General features: G+C 44.4%; 1 protein-coding gene across 1 annotated transcript in view; it reads right to left on the minus strand.

The window, feature by feature from the left end:
• Nucleotides 1–17,934, minus strand: part of Ptpn21 (protein tyrosine phosphatase non-receptor type 21) — a 61,706-nt gene extending 43,772 nt beyond the window's left edge. Inside the window, exons 1-2 of the mRNA XM_090344673.1 lie at nt 17,703–17,934; nt 13,821–14,199 (exon numbers count right to left, since the gene is read on the minus strand). Coding sequence (XP_090200799.1) covers nt 13,821–14,000 — 180 coding nt within the window. The 5' untranslated portion in view covers nt 14,001–14,199; nt 17,703–17,934. The remainder of the gene's footprint in view (nt 1–13,820; nt 14,200–17,702) is intronic.
• Between the last annotated feature and the right edge of the window lie 303 nt (nt 17,935–18,237).

An 18,237-nucleotide genomic window follows, 5' to 3' on the forward strand; every position in this document is an offset into this window, starting at 1 on the left:
GTAGAAGAGGTGGGGATATAACTCACAGGCACAGCGCTTGTCTACCATGTTCAATGTCCAGCATAACCAAAAAAAAAAAGCTGAAAACGAGCTAACCTTAACCTACACACTATTAGAATATTATAAATCATCTTAATACATTATTCTATATCCAATTGGTATTAATATTCTATATTCAAGGAATATAACAGTCCAAGTCTCAATGGAAAATAAGGCAATAAATATTAAATAAGATGATTATCTAGAGAGGAAATTTTTTTCCATTTTATTATCGAAGTAATGTATAGAGGGGTTACAGTTACATTTGCCAGATAATGGGTGTATTACTTCTCACACACTGATACCCCTTCTTATGTTTTTGTCCCCATTTCCCTCCCCCCAACCCCCCTCTCGATCATCTTGTTTCTCCCCCTTGAGAGGAATTTTTTTTTTTTTTTTGCCAGTCCTGGGCTTGAGCTCAGGGCCTGAGCACTGTCCTTGGACTTTCTCAAGGCTAGAGCTCTACCACTTGAGCCTCAGCACCACTTCCGGCTTTTTTCTATGTATGTGGTACTGAGGAATCGAACCCGGGTCTTCATGCATGCTAGGCAAGCACTTTAACCACTAGGCCAAACTCCCGGCCCCGAGAGGAATTTTTTAACTATTGCTTTATTTATTTATCTTTATTCATGTGGCACTGAGAAATTGAACCCAGGACCTCAGAATGCTAGAAGTACTCTAATCACTAAGCCACATTCCTAGTCCTAGAGAGGAATTTGAAATGAAACAATGATTGACAGTGGTCCTGTCTGTCCTTGTGCCCATAATTCATGGATGATCTGAACTGCTATAATACAGAAATGTCATGTGTGCCCTGCAGCAAGATGAAGGCAGCAAATGCTTCAGTGGGCTCGCTAGCTGCTTTGCCTTGCTTCATTATTGATTCTGACTCTACCGCTCTCCAGCTTCATCCAAAAGTACTGTAACCAGATACTGCTTTGGAAAAAAAATCAGCCAGCAGGGGACTCTCCGGGCATCTATTTCTTCAGCCTGATACTTCCAACTGTGCAAGAGAACAAGCTCACAAAAATACTCACTACCAAACAGCCCAACCACTGATATTCCCTCCTTCCCCATCTAGTCTTCTCACAGTAGTAACTCTGGTTCCTTTTCAGGACTCTTCCCTCACCTCTGCTGAACTCAGAATGTGCTTTTACAAACAAGAAATTGTACAAATGACAAAATAAATGGTAACATATCTCAAATGCATTTGAAACAAATCAGCATCAGATGCAGAAGGCCACTCTGTCCAGGCATTACAGGTAGGGGCACAAGAGCAGGACACCTGTCCCTAACCCAAGGTTATATGATAGAAAAAGAGGATGAAGCTTCATGTGATGGCTCACGCCTGGAACCCTGGCTACTCAGGAGGGTGAGATCTGAAGATCTTGGTTTAAAGCCAATCCAAGGGGCCGGGAGTTTGGCCTAGTGGTTAAAGTGCTTGCCTAGCATGCATGAAGACCAGGGTTCGATTCCTTGGTACCACATACATAGAAAAAAGCTGGAAGTGGTGCTGAGGCTCAAGTGGTAGAGCTCTAGCCTTGAGAAAGTCCAAGGACAGTGCTCAGACCCTGAGCTCAAGCCCAGGACTGGCAAAAATAAAATAAAATAAAATAAAGCCAATCCAAGCAGAAAAGTCAATGAAACTCTTATCTCCAACTAACCAGCAAAAGACTAAAGCAGGTATGTGGTTCAAGTGGTAGAGTACCAGGTTAAGCTAAAAAGGTAAAGGATAGTGTCCATGCCCTAAATTTAAGCCTCAGGACCAGCACCAGTGGGAGAACGACAGACAGACAGACAGACAGACAGACAGACAGACAGACAATGAACTAGAAGAACAATTTCGGATGTTGTTTCTACTACATAGCCAGCAGCAAGTTACAGAATCTTTGTATTTAATTTACCTATCTATAAATGAAGATGAGTAAGAGTTTGTGTCACTAATATGATTATTAAGTTTTAGAATAATCAAAAACCCTTTAAGCACTTGAAAAAATGTCTCATGTTAAAAGGGCTCAAGTAGGGGCCGGGAGTTTGGCCTAGTGGTTAAAGTGCTTGCCTAGCATGCATGAAGACCCGGGTTTGATTCCTTGGTACCACATACACACAAAAAAAAGCCAGAAGTGGTGCTGAGGCTCAAGTGGTAGAGCTCTAGCCTTGAGAAAGTCCAAGGACAGTGCTCAGGTCCTGAGCTCAAGCCCAGGACTGGTGCAAAAAAAAAAAAGGGGGGGGGGCTCAAGTAATGTGAGATCTTATCACAGCTTTCAACTCTTCTGAAACTGTGTAAAATTACATTTTTTTTTTCTGGTCAGTTGTGGGGTTTGAACTCAGAGCCTGAGCCCTGTCCCTGAGTACTTTTGCTCAAGGCCAACATTCTATCACTTGAAGCCACAATTCCACGTCCAGTTTTTGAGATAAGTGTCTCATGAGGACTCTCCTGCCCAGGTTGGCTTTGAACCACTATTCTCAGATCTCAGCCTCCTGTGTTGTTGGATTATAGGTGTGAGCCACTGATGCCCGGCTATATTTTCTTTAGCAGAGGAAATTTAGTGCTTACATGTATTTAGCTTTGGTAACTTTTCATTCCTCTTGAAATAAAATAATTGAAACTAGGAACAGAAGGATTGCTTCTTTTTTAGAAGAATGGAGAATGGTGTGTGGCTGAAGCCAGAGGGCCAAACAAGGGCCTCTGGATACTACATGTGGGCCATTCCTAGCATGGCACTAGGTGTGGGCCTCACGCCTGGGCACTGATGGTACTGAATGCAGTATAGAGCAAAGGCTGCATCCAATTTTGTCTTTGCTATTATACTGGAATGTAAAATTATAAAGTCTTCCACATAAATTTGACTTCAAAAGATGTGCCAGCCGTAAAAACAAAAAGAAGTCAAATTTGTACTTGTCTAAACATTACCAGGGAAGACAAAAACAAGTGAATGAGAATGAAGGTTGTTTTGTATACATCAGAAAGAAAAGAAGTAATGTTATGGTAATGGTCTTACTTCTCCAAATTTAATCATCTTAACAATAAGACCTCTTCTAGTCATTTCTGTCAGATCCATTTTTCTCTCTGGCATATTATTCCATTCAACTACTTTCAGTGAGGAAAAGGAGATCGGGAAAGTGCTAAAGAAATCCCACACTAAAAATAAATAAATAAATAAATAATAATAATAGAGTTGTCAGTTAAGCAAGTGTAAGGCAGGCCCTGTTCCATCACCAAGATGGCAGGAGGGGAAATCTCACCAAGTAAATCTCACACACAACTGGCCTATATAAAGACCAAATTCTTCTTGGTACTTGGTACTATTACCCAGTAAACAGTCATTCTTCAGAGATCTGAACCCACATTCAACTAATCTTCCACTTCTGGCTATCTACCCAGAACATTACAAGTTGGGATACTGTAAAAATACTTCCGCAATCATGTTCATTGCTGTACTATTTCCAATAGCCAATATATAGAAACAATCCAGATGCCCTACAATAGATGAATGGATCCCAAAACTGCAGTTCTAGTACACAATGAAATTTTACACAACCATTAGGAAGAAAAATATTGTGTCATTTTCAGGGAAATAGATAGACCTACAACAAATCATATTAAATGGGGTAAGCCAAGCTCAAAGACACAAGCAGTGCACATTTTCTCTCATCTGCAAATACTACATCTAAAATACACTAGGACATGATAAATTGTATAGGACTCTAGGCATTCATACACAGTAAGACCAAGTACAAACACACTTTGGAAAGAAACACAGAGCATAATGTGTATGTGTATCTGATCATAGAAAATAATATTTATCAAAATAAACTCCAGGAAATAGAAACAGGAGATTTTTTTTTTCTTTTTGCTCTTTTTGTTTTCTTTTTTGTCTTGTTTGTTCATTTATCTGTTTTTGAGGATAAAGGGAGGCACAGAAATGGAGGGCCACAGGGTGAAAAAAATGCAGCAGTAATACTCACCAGATGCTATGTGGAAAATGAACTATACAACATATGGGTGAGAATGGGAGGGAAAAACTGAGAGAGAGTGAGACAAGGGATGACAATGTGCAAAAAGAAATGTACTTATTACCTGATTTATGTACCTCTGTACATCACTTTTATAATGACAATTTAATAAATTAACTCCATCTTATTGCTTCCAAAATCCTACTTTGCAAAGTGCAGCTTAAATTTAACCATACAAAGTTAAATTGTGCAAAGTTAAATCATACAAAGTGATTCAAACCTAAACAACATGAATGAGGCAAGACAAGTAGCTGTTGGATTTATAAAAAAAATTAGGCAGATCCATTCTAATCCAGCAAGGGAAGGAAAAAAAAAAAATCACCTGCATTCTGGAGAGAGAAAAAAACAGGAAAGAGGGAAGGAGGGCAGAAAGGGGGTACAAGTACACAGGCATACCAGCTTCAGTTGTCAAGCACGAGATTAGTTGGTATGTTGTTTTAGCCTGCCTAGTTAAAATTTATTCAAAATAACACAATTACTCTGCCCTACTCAGCAATTTAAACTTTTTAGGTTATCTACTACTACAGCATGAATCCTAGACAACTAAATAATTTCTACCACATGCTGTTTTCATATAGGAGTTGTGAAATAAATAAGTTTCTTCTAGAATAGTCTAAGTCAAAGTTTAAATGGCCTCTGGCTATCTTATCAGTTGATTAAAACATACAGGATGGGGCCAGGCACAAGTGGCCCACACCTATGACCCCAGCTGGCAACTCCAGCTGTTCACTCCTGTAATCTCAGCTATGAGAGAAGAAAAGATAGGAAGGATCACAGTCCAAGGTTGAACCATGAGACCATATCCTTAGAATAGCCAAGGCAAAAATTGTGGTGACAGAGTGAATGCCATCCTACCAAGGGTAAGTTTCTGAGTTCAATTCCAGTGTTGTCCTTCTCCTTCCAAATAAAATCAATTGTAGTACTGAGGTCTGAACTCAAGGCTTAATTACAATTGCCACCATTATATCTTCAGCCCAGATTCTTGCTAGTTATTTTTGAGATAAGATCTCATACTTCCCACCCAAGCATGTACCTGATCCTTCCCCCTCCCCACCTACTTTAGACTTCCTGTTACCATGGGAGCCACAAGCGCCCTCCACTTTAGTACATCTTCCCTCCATGAAGATGGAGTCTCAAAAACTTTTCTGCCTGGCTGATCTGGAATCCTGATCCTCCCAATCCCAGCTTCCCCCACAGCTTAGGACAACACAGACACGCCACTGTGCTGATAGTGGCTGAGAAAAGGCTAGGTCTCTTCAACTTTTTGTCCCAGATGAGCTTTGAGTCATAGTCCTTGGTAATTAGGATTACAGAAATAAACAACTAGTACCTGGATACATTTAAGCTGTTTTATTTATTAGTTCTGTGATCTTGCACAAACCACCTAAACTTTTCACAACTTCAGTGCCTTTATTTTAAAATGGAAAATCATACCTAATCTGTTTGCGAAAAATAGATGAAATTGTTGTGACAAGATTGTCCCATGTTCTGGGAATGACCCCCTTCCCCCTTGCTTAGGGCCCATGTACTTGAACCCCAGGTGGCAACAGCTTGGTGCTCAGTGGTTAGACACCTGAGCTCTGATTCCACCAGTGGTTTAGCCAATCAGGTAATTGTAATTCCCCTATAAAGGCTGTGTAAAATCCTTGCTCGGGGCCTCTCAGCGTTGCCGGCTCCGGGTACGTGGAGGCCCAAGTCTAGACTCGTAAATAAAACTTTTTAGCTTTGACTGTGGCCTCTGGTGGTCTTTTCGGGGTTCTAGGAATTCGGGTACAACAAAATAAGAGGCCTGGCACTGGTGGCTACTCAGGAGGAGGCTGAGATCTGAGGATCCTGCTTAGAAGTTAATCGGACAGGAAAGTCACTATGACTCAAGTGTACAGTGACAGTGTCGGGGAGAAAAAGGGCAGACTCAGGAACAGGGCCTCGGCCCTGAGTTTAAACACCAGTAGAGACACAAAAACAAAAATAAAAAGGAATGGAATCTGAAACCACATACCATATACGAAGGACAATGACAAAACTCAAAGAGAGCACCCCAAAAACACCTTTGGAGCTCAACTCATAAACCTACCCAAGCCTAAAACAAAAACAGATCCAGGCTTAATTCCATTTGGTAGTGAAATTAATGTGAAAAAAAGCAACAGAGGAGCCAGGAATTTGGCCTAGTGGTAGAGTGCTTGCCTAGCATGCACAAAGACAGGTTCGATTCCTCGGTACCACATACATAGAAAAAGCTGGAAATGGTGCTGTGGCTCAAGTGGCAGAGTGCTAGCCTTGAGAAAAGCCCAAGGACAGTGAGGACAGTGCTCAGGCCCTGAGTTCAAGCCCCATGACTAGCAAAAAAAGAAAAAGCAACAGAAATGTAAAAGTAAAGAAAATCCTCTGAGCATTCATAGCTAAGGATTATTTATATGCAAAGGTCAATCCAGTGTTACAGTTCTTTCAGAAGGTAGAATAACTTTAATTTAAAAGACTTATTAGTGGGCTGGGAGTTTGGTCTAATGGTAGAGTGCTTGCCTAACATGCACAAAGACAGGGGTTTTATTCCTCAGTACCACATACATAGAAAAAGCCAGACGTGGTGCTGTGGCTCAAGTGGTAGAGCCCTAGCCTTGAAAAGCCCAAGGACAGTGCTCAGGCCCTGAGTTCATGTCCCAAGACTGGCAAAAACAAATAAATAAATAAATAAATAAGACATTAATCCTGTCTATACTTCAATATTATTAATATGATAAGTTATCTGAATTACTAACTATGCAGCTCAAAAGATTAAAAAGGAAAAAATCATTTACAGTTTAATATATTTCTCCCTTACACATATTTCAGTTATTTTTAGAGTCCAAGAGAAACCAGCCAAGACAGAAGGAAATACCCATGAAATTCCTGAGGTCTACTCAGGTAACAGCAAGATAAGGTCAGTGGATATTTGAAATACCTAACACGCTACTTATTCCAATTAATCAACCTTGGGCAAAACCGCTCCCATTGGCCCGCAGAGAACTGTTTCAAGGGGTAGGGAGCTGGCCCCTGCCTTGACATGGCAATAATTCCTGAGCAGCTGCTAAAAGCATATCCCTTCTTAAATGATTCAGAAAAACAACAAAAGGAAAAAGAAAAGACTAAAGGGAGGCAGAGGCAGGAGGATCTGAAGTTAGAGGCCAGCCTGGGCTACATAGCCAACCCTGAAGAGAAGAAGAAATGAAAAGAGAAGAGGGGAGAGAAGGAATGAGGGTGGAAAAGAAGGAAAAAAGTGCTAGAGTGCTTTGGCTGGGTATGATGGCTCACTCCTGTAATCCTAGCCCCTCAGGAGGCTGAGATCTGAGGATTAAGGTTCAAAGTCAACCCAGGCACTAAAGAATGTCAGACTCTTATCTCCAATTAATCCCTAGAAATTGGAAGTAGGACTGTGGCTCAAGGGGTAGGGTGGTAAACTTGAGCTGAAGAGCTCAGGGACAACACCCAGGCCCAGGGGTAGGGGTAGAATGGGAGCCTTAAACTGAAGAGCTCAGGGTCAGTGTTCAGGCCCAGAGTTCAAGCCCCATAATGTCCCCAACCCCCCAACCCCCCAACCCCCCCCCCCCCGCAAAAAAAAAAAAAAAAGAGAGCTTTATACCAATATACAAACCTTTGGAAACAGTAAAAAAAAATTCTTTCCCGGAAATAAAATTGTAGGGCAAATAAAGGCAATCCATGCTTATCACTGCAAATGTTGAGTTTAAGTTAAGAGGATATTTGTTTAGCCAAGTCTGCGCTAACACTAGAGAACAAGAGTCCTATTCCAAAGCAGCTTACCAAGTTCAAAAGCAAAACCTTCATGTGTGTAATTCACTACTACTACAATTTACAGTATATTTTCTGGAGATATACTAATAATTTAGTTACAGGCTAATCAAATATCCAAAGCCTGTAACAAAAAACATGGGAAAATTTTGCTACAATATCTACCTTCTAAAAAGATAAATAGATAAATAGCCATTCTAGGGATGACTTTTGTTTTGTTTTGTTTTTTGGGGGGATCATGGGGCTTGAACTCTGCCTGGGGGCTGTCCCTGAGCTCTTCAGCTGAAGGCTGCCATCCTACCTTGAGCCAAGCTCCACTTCCTGTTTTCTAGAGATTAATTGGAGATAAGAGTCTCAGGTCCTTTTGTGCCCAGTCTGGCTTTGAACCTTGATCCTCATATCTCAGCCTTCTGAGTAGCTAGGATTACAGGCAAGCCCACCAACCTCACCAACCACCTGACTAGGGATGACTTTTAACTCACCTTCCAAACTCTACTAATCAATGTAAGCCATATATGGAATCAACAATGAAAACCTCCCCTAATGGACAAACAAGTAAAGGAAATTTCCTTGTAAATTTAGCTTCAACTGTTCACACCTCTAATTCTAGCTTCTAATGTGACTAAGCTTTAAGGACTGAGGATCTGCCAGTCAAGGTAGACATATTTGAGACTCTTATCTTCAATTAACCAGCAAAAAGCCAAAAGTGGAAGTGGCAAAAAACCAGAAAGAGATGTAGGGCTCAAGTAAGTAGAATGCCAGCCACTAGCCAAACAACTGAGCAAGCACATAAGGACCTAAGTTCAAGACACACATGCTCGTGCATATACACAGACAACATGCACACAAGCAAAGATTTAGATTATAAACGTATTCACCAAAACAAAACAAAAGAAAACAAACCTTTCCAGGCATCAGTGGCTCACACCTCATAATTGTGGCTACTTAGGAGGCTGAGATCTAAGGGTCACAATTCAAAGCCAGCCCATGAGACCCTATCTCCAATTAACCACCAGAAAACCAGACGTGGCTCTGTGGCTATAAGTGGTAGAGCACTAGCCTTGAGCAAAAAAGCTAAGGGACAGAGCCCAGGCCCCTAGTTAAAGTCCCATTCTTTTTTTTTTTTTTTAAATCATCTTTATTTTATTTTTTTGCCAGTCATGGCCTTGAACTCAGAGCCGGAGCACTGTCCTTGGACTTTCTCAAGGCCAGAGCTCTACCACTTGAGCCTCAGCACTACTTCCGGCTTTTTTCCATGTATGTGGTACCAGGGAATTGAACCTGGGTCTTTGTGCATGCTAGACAAGCATAAAGTCCCATTCTTAAAAAAAAAAAAAAAAAAAAAGAGCCAGGCACAGTGACTCATAGCTATAATCCTAGCTACTCAAGAAGCTGAGATCTGAGGATCAAAGTTCAAAGCCAGCTGGGGCACAAAAGGACAGACCAGAGACTCTTATCTCCAATTAAGCTCTAGAAAATGGGAAGTGGGGCTTGGCTCAAGAGTAGAGTGGTAGCCTTGAGCTGAAGAGCTCAGGGACAGTTCCCAGGTTAACTTCTAGCCCCATGACCCACAAAAAAAAAGGAAGGAAGAAAAAAAAAAAAAGAATCAAAGAATAGCAGGGTATGCAAGAAAATAGTTTTATTGAAATCTATGATAGCCTAACAATGTAATTATAATCCTAATGAAGAAGAATTCTCAAAAAGGCATGCTATATACACACACACACACACACACACACACACACACACACACACAACCTTAAACTCTGACAGTTTTTTTAATTGTAGGGTTTACATTGAAGCTAGATAGATGCAAACAAACAGCTCCACTTCAAAAAGCCTTAAACCTTACTAAATCAACTTAAACTGTACTGCAGGTCTGTTTTCAAAGGGAATGGTTAGTGTTATGATACTCATTAACTTTTTTTTCAGCTCACATGGAAACAGTGGTTCAAAAATGGCTACTAAATTAGATGGCATACTAAAATTTAAACAATTTAACAATGTGTAGGAAATATGATTACCAGTGCTCACTATAAAAACATGCTATAAAAAGCATGCATCCTGTACATTAATGGAAAAACAATTACTGTTACAAGAATATGCTATAAAAGCCAGGTACTAGTAGCTCATGCCTATATTTCTAGCTATTCAGGAGGCTGAGATCTGAGGACTGTGGTTCAAAGCCAGCCCGGCACAAGTCTGTGAGACTTCCAATTAACCATCAGAAGACGGGAAGTGGTGCTATGGCTCAAGTGGCAGAGTGACAGCCTTGAGCTGAAGAACTCAGGGACAGCGCCCAGACCCAGAGTTCAAACCCCACAACGGACACTTTTCAGTCACTGAAAAGTGGGCACAGAAATCGCAAACAAATAATAACAATGGCTTGGATGTGGTGGCTCCCACTGGTAATCACAGAACTCCAGAGGAAAAGGCAGAAGAGCAAGAGTTTATGGACAGACTGCATAGCAATGACACCCTGCCTCAAAAACAACAGCAACAACAACAGAAAATTTAAAACAAACAACAACAACAAACCTCTTTAACCTACCCACAGCAACTTATTCCCTAAGACTGATGGCATCTAACAGGAGATGACATTTCCCTGGATTTCTTGACCAGAAGGAAAGAAATGCCAATGGACTCAGTCCAGCCTGAATTTATTGGGCACATTTCATGCTGTGGTGCAAAAATAAATACACCATACTTCCTAAGGAAGCTGATTCCTTGTGGGGACTGTAGGCAGACCTGGTACCACTGGATAAAATTTCTAGAAAAAAAAAAAAAAACTAAAATTGGGGAAAAAAGAGCAACTGGAGGAAGATGGGAAGGGGAGGAGGAGGAGGAGGAGGAGGAGGAGGAGGAGGAGGAGGAGGAGGAGGAGGAGGAGGGAGAGGGACAAAGAAGTAAACACAGGAGGAAGAAGAAGAGGAGGAGGAGGAGGAGGAAGAGGAGGAGGAGGAGGGGGGGAGGGGGAGGAGGAGGAGGAGGGGAGGAAAAAGAAGTAAACAGCCATAATGTCCTGGTTTATGTTCTTTATGTTCTTTTCCTCTACACTGGACTCTTCTCTATTCAACTGCAACCAGTCTGTTCCATCTTTTTTCTTCCCTCATCCCCTCACTTCCCGCACCTGGGCAACTCAGCTAAGCTGCTGATTTCCAGGTCTCTTCCCTTCAGTTTAGATCTCCTGCCTGAGCACCTATCTGTTCAACATCTCAACCTCGAAGTTGGCATTTACTTCCAAAACTGAACTCCACTCTTTTATTTATGTTTCCTTCCCCCAATTCCAGCCCCTACCATTTCAATTAGACCCCCCCCCTCCTTGCTAATTCCTCCACAATACCTAAAAGGCAGGTCTGGTCCTAAATAGCCACTATTTCCCCTTATCCCCATCCAATTCTAGGTGACATGCCTGCTGTTTAAAACTTTTTCACTGCTTTCCCCATATTTAGCAGGTTAAGTTCAAATCCTTTCACAAAACGCCGTTGTTCCCTTATACTGGAAATCTTTTGCAGCCCAGGAGGTCTACCTAGCCCACACTCTAGGTCATACACAGCTCTAACAACACTTTCCCAGGGAAGCTTTCCCAGCCCCCTCCCTACCCTCCTTCCCCTATCCCACTATGCACCACGACAGTCTCCTCACTATCACCAACTCTTTTTCCCAACCCCCAGTCCTAGGGCTTGATCTCAGGGCCTGGGCACTGTCCTTGGACACTTTTGCTCAAGGCTAGTGCTTGCCATTTGAGCCACAGCATCATCACTTCGGCTTTTCCTGTGTATGTGGTATTGAAAAATGGAACCCAGAGCTTTCTGCATGATAGGCGAGCACTAGGCCAAACTCCCAGCCCTACCACCAACTCTAAGGTAAGCTTCTAACACCTATGTATTTGGCACCAATGGTTCTGCAATAAGAAATGATCAGCAAGGGGCCGGGAGTTTGGCCTAGTGGTAAAGTATTTGCCTAACATGCACAAAGACACGGTTTGATTCCTCGTTACCACATACATAGGGGAAAAAAAAGTCAAAGTGGTGCTGAGGCTAAAGTGGTAGAGCTCTAGCCTTGAGAAAGTCCAAGGACAGTGCTCAGGCCAAGCTCAAGCCCAGGAATGGAAAAAAAAGAAAGAAAGAAAGAAAGAAAGAAAGAAAGAAAGAAAGAAAGAAAGAAAGAGAGAGAGAGAGAAAGAAAGAAAGAATCAGCAAGGTACTGATTGACTCACTCTTGTTAGTCTAGCTACTCAAGAGGCTGAGATCTGAGGATCAGAGTCAAAGCTAGACTGAGCAGAAAAGTCTGGGAGATTCTTATCTCCAACTAAGCAACATAAGGCTTAAAGCAGAGCTGAGGCTCCTGTGATGGAGAACTAGCCTTGAGCTAAAAAGCTAAGGGATAGCACCAGACCTTGAGTTCAAGCCCCAGGACCAGCACATACACACACACACACACACACACACCATATATACATACAGTTATATATAAATCACTATCTATATATGATATAGATAGATAGACAGGCAGACTGACTGACTGACTGACTGATTTGTCTAGGGGCCAAGCTGCTCTATTCTTTGTGTAGGTGAGTGTGAGTGAGTGTGTGTGTGTGTGTGTGTGTGTGTGTGTGTGTGTGTGTGTGTGTATAGGCACCCCTGCTCTGGGGCTTGAACTCAGGTCCTGCCTACAACATCATGAGAAGACAATCTGGAACATTCTCATGGCCAGAATACTTTTCTAAGTTACACAAACAAACTGAAACTTGTGGACCCAAAGAAGTCCTGCTACAAACTGGAGACAGGCAGGCACATATAGACATACATGCTGTCCCTGAGCTTTTTGGTGGTTAACTGGAGAGAAGAGTCTCACAGACTTTCCTGTCCAGGCCGTCTGCAAACCGTGATCCTCAAATCTCAGCTTCCTGAGTAACTAAGATTATAGGCATGAGCCAGTGGTACCCAGCTTTATTCCTGATGATGTATTAGTATTCTTAATGTGAATGTGGGATTTCTAGTTGGGAATATAGCATCGGAAATCAAGTGGAATAACCAGTTTCTCCTTCTTTGTCTTACCCCAGAGCCAGACAACAAAACACAGAGAGGGTCCTAGGTTTAATTAAAACCCTTCCGTTATGGAGTTTGCATAGCCTTTACATTTAGGACATTATGTGGCTATGTAAAGTCAAGACTCTAAAGTTTCCTTCCTAGTAGATGAGGGGCTTCCCAGAGTAAAACTTCCTGTGATTATTATAACAAACTAGTTATTAGGGTTATGGCTTTACATGCATATTAAATCACACAACTACTCCAAGAAGTGGGCACTGCTGTTATCCTCATCTGAACCACGTGAATAACTGACCTAGGGTTACACAATTCGTTGGTGAGGAAACCAGACAGCATGTCTAGAATCTTGGTCTGTGGAACAGTCAGCATTCAATGACTACTGAATGAATGAAGTCAGTAAACTACTAATGATCAAGAGGATATGACCTGGGATTGTAATAGAAAAATAACAACTTGGGACTGAGATCTGAGGATCACAGTTCAAGGACAGACCAGTAGAAAAGTCTGTAAGACTCTCATCTCCAAGTCAACCATCAAACAGAGTGAAGCTGTGATTCTAGTGACGAGAGTGCTAGCTTTGAGAACAAAAGCTAAAGGGTCAAAGTTCTAGTCCCAGGACCAGCACAAGAAAGACAGACCAGCAGAAAGAGGAAGGAGGGAAGGACTTGGGTAACCCAAAATGCATTCAACTTTGATTCCTGGTGACATTTTTTGAGGGGGAAGGTGGGACATAGCATGTTCAAAAGGACTGCTGTTTCTTGTAGAAGCACAACCTTAGGCAAGGTTTTCTGGTGGCTTTATCTTTTTTTTTGCTCCGGTCCCTTCTTTCATTGGTAGATGAATGCTGGCAGGCTCAACTGGCACATTACAGTCAGCGTGTGCTTGAGGGGCAAGAAACGGCAACAACCTGCAGCCTCTTTTGTAGCTTACCTCCCTCAACTCCAGTCTCTGGGCCACAGCTTCAAGGCTCTCCTGGCCAGTGCTCTCCACTGACAACGTAAACTCCACAAATTCATTATCAAGCAGCTGGATCCGGGCAACCAAGCAGCTCTTGCTGGACACTGTGTAGCGCCGAGTGCGCTTCAATTTCAATCCAAAAGGCAGAGGCATCTTCTCCCTTCAATCGTGGACAGGCAATGAGGGAAGAGGCCCCCAACACTGGTCCAGTGAGGATGAGGCTGGCACAAAGTGACCTTGTCCCGTCCAGAAGAACTGCAGTCCAGTCTCCCAGATCACCCAGCAGCCGCTGCAGCCATTAAAAAACAACGAAGTCGCCAAAGACCATGAGAAAAGCACAACCAGTCCAGCGCTGAGGAAAGAAGAACATGTTAAATCAACCACACCAACTTGGGACTAGGCTTTGAAATGACCATCTGTGGAGCTCTGCCTCTCTGATAGTTAAAACAGCTACTGGGGAAGTTTATCATCGCAGCTGAGGGTTGGGCTCTGGGATCAGACTCCACCCCTCACTGTGCCCACAAATAGTGATAACAGCCTGTGGCTATTGTCAGGATTAAATGAGATAATGCCCTGCATGACTGTAATCCCAAATTTAGTAGGTAGCATTAGTGGTCATCTTCCTGTTTTGGATGGGGTGTTGAGAGGTAAGTCTGTTGAGCTCCCTAAAACTCCAAATGTCAAAGTTCTTTACTCTGGAGGTGATGTAAGTGCAAAACACCGTCCCACACCCCACACCCCACTCCCAGCGGAGGTTCCAATTCCTGTCCCTTTAAGACAATCAATTGCAAAAGGAGAAAGGAACAATCCAACCTAGCCATGCAGCTGTGGGGTTCAAAAGGAGGCGAAGTGCATTTGCAAAAGGAAAAATAAAATATCCTAGTTGATAACTATTTTATGTCACCAGCATGATCAGTTTACAAACAAATCATAGGAGCTCTTAAAGCAGTTCTTAAAAAAACCAGACCAGGAGGCCTGCCCCCAGCCCCCCCATCTCCCTGGCAGGACATCGGTGCTGACCTAAAAAGGGTAAGGGAAGCCTGAAACATCATCCTGGGTTCCAGAAGGGACGACTGGGTTCTGCAAGCCCAGGAAGCCCAGCCGCGGCTCTGGCCTGTGGTCAAGCAGGCCAGCCAGTCGCCTGGAAGCCCCGGAACGCTCGGCCGGCCGCCGCGTTTCCGGACGGACGCGCAGTGGGGTAGGACCGGGCTCCCGGCTCCCGGAGGGCGCCTTTCGAGGGTTCGCCGGCCGGAGCCCGACGGGCGGTCCGCGGGGCTGGGCTCGCGGCTGGACGCCGGATGTGGAGTCCCAGCACCCCGGGTGCCACACCGGCCCGAGGGCAACCTGCGGAGCGACGGGAGACGACTCCCCCAGAGGAGTCGACAGGACCCCCGCCGCCCTCGCCAGACGCGCTCACCACCCCTGCCATCCCCGCGGGGCTGCACTGCGGCCGGGGGTGCGGATCCGAACCCACCCCCCACCCCGCCGGGCGGCCCCGACCCGGGCCCCAGATTACTCCCTCACTCCCAGTCCGTCCTGACTGCGGCTCAGACCCCTGAGGAGATGGGAGAGCTCGGGGCTCGGGGTATGGTCTGAGCTAGAAGGAAATAATAATAATAATAATAATAATAATAATAATAATAATAATAATAATAATAATAGGTTTAGCGATTAGCCTAGGCTTTGCCAAACTTCACCTTTTGAAATTCCACCCACAAATGTGTACGGCCGGCTCTGAGCGGGAGCCTGATGAGCATCTGGAGAAATCTAAGACCAACCCTAAGCTGTGGCTGTCCTTAAGGAGATTACAAGCAGGCTATAATTACCCACAGAGCTGTATCTCTAACCCTAGCCCGACCGCGACGGTTTACTTTCTGGGTTTTGGTTGCCTGTGTTCTGGTTTCCGTGTTTTCGAGCTCTGGTTTTCCCCAGAAGGATAAACAAAAAGTTATAAATAAAAGGAGGGGGGACAGGGGCTATGACCACCTAAAACAGTGTTAACGTTTAGGGGGTGCTTCAGTGGGGTAAAAGCACTCTACAAATGAGGGAAATAGAAAACAAATACTATAAAAAGACAGCCTATACCTATGGTAATTTTCAGTGCTCCTAGCTTGTTTCAGGATTATAAACACATGGGGAAAAAGGCACACTTAAGGATCTTAAGTAATAAACTTTTCACCAGAAGACTGCCTGAGAGTATCGTTGTAATTGTAAAAGATAATATACACATCTCGTGCACACTGAATAACCTTTCATAAGGTAAAGTGGTAGATGCCACGCTTATGTACAATTATGGTATCAAAACTACCAATAAGTCGTGTTGATGAAGAGACCATACATAGTGTATGCAACCAAGTACAGATTTGATGTAGGGGCTGTTTGAATATAATAGTTTCTTCACTACAAGGATAGAACTATGCTTTCAACACAATAGACACGAGACTGTGGAACCTAATTATTAACTTAAGGTCTGATTAAACGGAGTTGGAGTAAAACTTCCAGTTGTCCCTGAGATCTGAAATGTTTTACACAATGAGGGATAAGGAAAAGCCAATGTTTGATCTTTTACTTTGGTAGATTTTAAAATGAATGAAAGAGTTGGAGAGGAAGTTCATTTTTCCAAGATGTATTCTGAAGGATGATTTGCTTTTTACCATTGACCTACACATCTTAACTTTCAGATCTGTACAGTATCTGCTACCAAATGATGTCATAAACTCATGAATGTTTGGATATAATAAAACTAGGTGTGGTAAGCACGCTTTTGGGGGACTGCTTCCGGTATAAAATATGCAATAGCTTGAAAGGTAATTGGATCTGGGATTATAATTTAACTACTAACAGGAATAACTCATAAGTAGCTTTTGAAATAAAAAGGCAGGAAATAATTTCTCTACAAAACCATTTTGTTGATTGAGAAAGAAAACCGTATTAAATTTTGCATTCGTGCAAGTTTCCAAAAAGCACTCTATTTATGAATTCCATTTTTCTCTCCAGATCTCCTTCCACTCTCTCAAATATACTGTTATCTAGCAGTTCACTCCCTCCCCCCAACTAAAGTCCTCACCACGTGTCATTTGCCAATGGCACTTTAACATAAATAGCCACTTATAGGAAAACAGGGCCTTTTTTAAGAGTCTCTTTTTCCGTTAAATCAAACCTACAGTTCCCAAAAGCAAACATTTGTGTGAAACCACCTCTACAATAAAGATGTCCTAGAAACAAAACAGATCACTTTCAGAGTAAAAGTACTGTCATATTCCAGACTTTAAAAAAAAAAAAGCATGCTAGCAGCAACCTTTAGACATACAGTAGCGATTGCTAGTAGGAGTCCCCGAATGTTCTGAATGTGTTTTCCAGCACACGCTAATATAAGACTGTCTCCGCATGGGAAAAAAGAAAGAAAGAAAGAAAAAGGACAGGCATGCCTGCCCAGGCACGAGCACCCGAATCAGGATTTGCAGAAATCACAAGTCCAAGTCTGCAAATTTTTCGTCCCCCGCCCCAACCTCAAAGTAACCAGGCTTTCCTCCAAGAAAAGGAAACGAGGCGTGCGTGCCAGCCCTTCCCCACGCCCCGCTCTCGCCAGCTCTCCGGCCAGCCCCACGCCGCACGTACTCCGCGGAGCACAAGTATGCCCCGGTGCCCAGCGAGGCCGCGGCCATCCGCCGGGGAGTGCAGGGGGCGGCGGGACCCTTTTTAGAAATTACTCCAGGAGATCGGCGCGCACCTGGGGAGGGAAGCCAGACTGGGCTCTTTGTTTCGCTCCAGCCGGGGTCCCGGCGCCGCCACCCGTCCGGCGGGGCCCCGGGGTCCCCGCCCCGCTTCTCCCGCGGCCCAGGCCCGCGCGCTCACCTGCTGCGGCTCCCGCGTCCTCGGGGCCGCGCAGCGCTCAGCGGCCCGCCTCCCCGGGCGCCAGCGCGCGGCCCCCGCGCCCGCACCCGCGCCCGCTCATGGGGCTCGCGCGTCTCACTTCCTGTGTCCCCGAGCGCTGCCGGCGGACCATTCCCTCCGGCGAGGCCTGCCACGGCACCGGATCGATCGGAGGGGCCGACTGCAGTGCGGGCCACAGAGGAGCCCGCGGGGCGGCCGGGGACGCGCGGGCCGGGCGGCGGGGCCCGGGGTTCCTCCCCCAGCCAGGCGGGGCGGAGCGGGGCGGGGCGGCGGGGATCGGGAGGCGGCGGCTCGTGACCTCAGAGAGTTGGAATGCGGGCGGCGGGGCGCGGGGGAGGCACGGACAGCTGCGCCCGGACGCGGGAGGGGGCGCCCCGCCGCTTTCTCTACTCTGCGTGAGTGCATGTGCGTGTGTGTGTGTGTGTGTGTGTGTGCGCCTGTGAAGGTGTGTGTGCCTGTGTGTGTATGTGCGCCTGTGTGTGTGTGTGCGCGCGCG

The sequence above is a fragment of the Megascapheus bottae genome, chromosome 14 (genome assembly GCF_031878675.1).
Source record: "Megascapheus bottae isolate mThoBot1 chromosome 14, mThoBot2.hap1, whole genome shotgun sequence".
Classification (NCBI taxonomy): domain Eukaryota; kingdom Metazoa; phylum Chordata; class Mammalia; order Rodentia; family Geomyidae; genus Megascapheus; species Megascapheus bottae.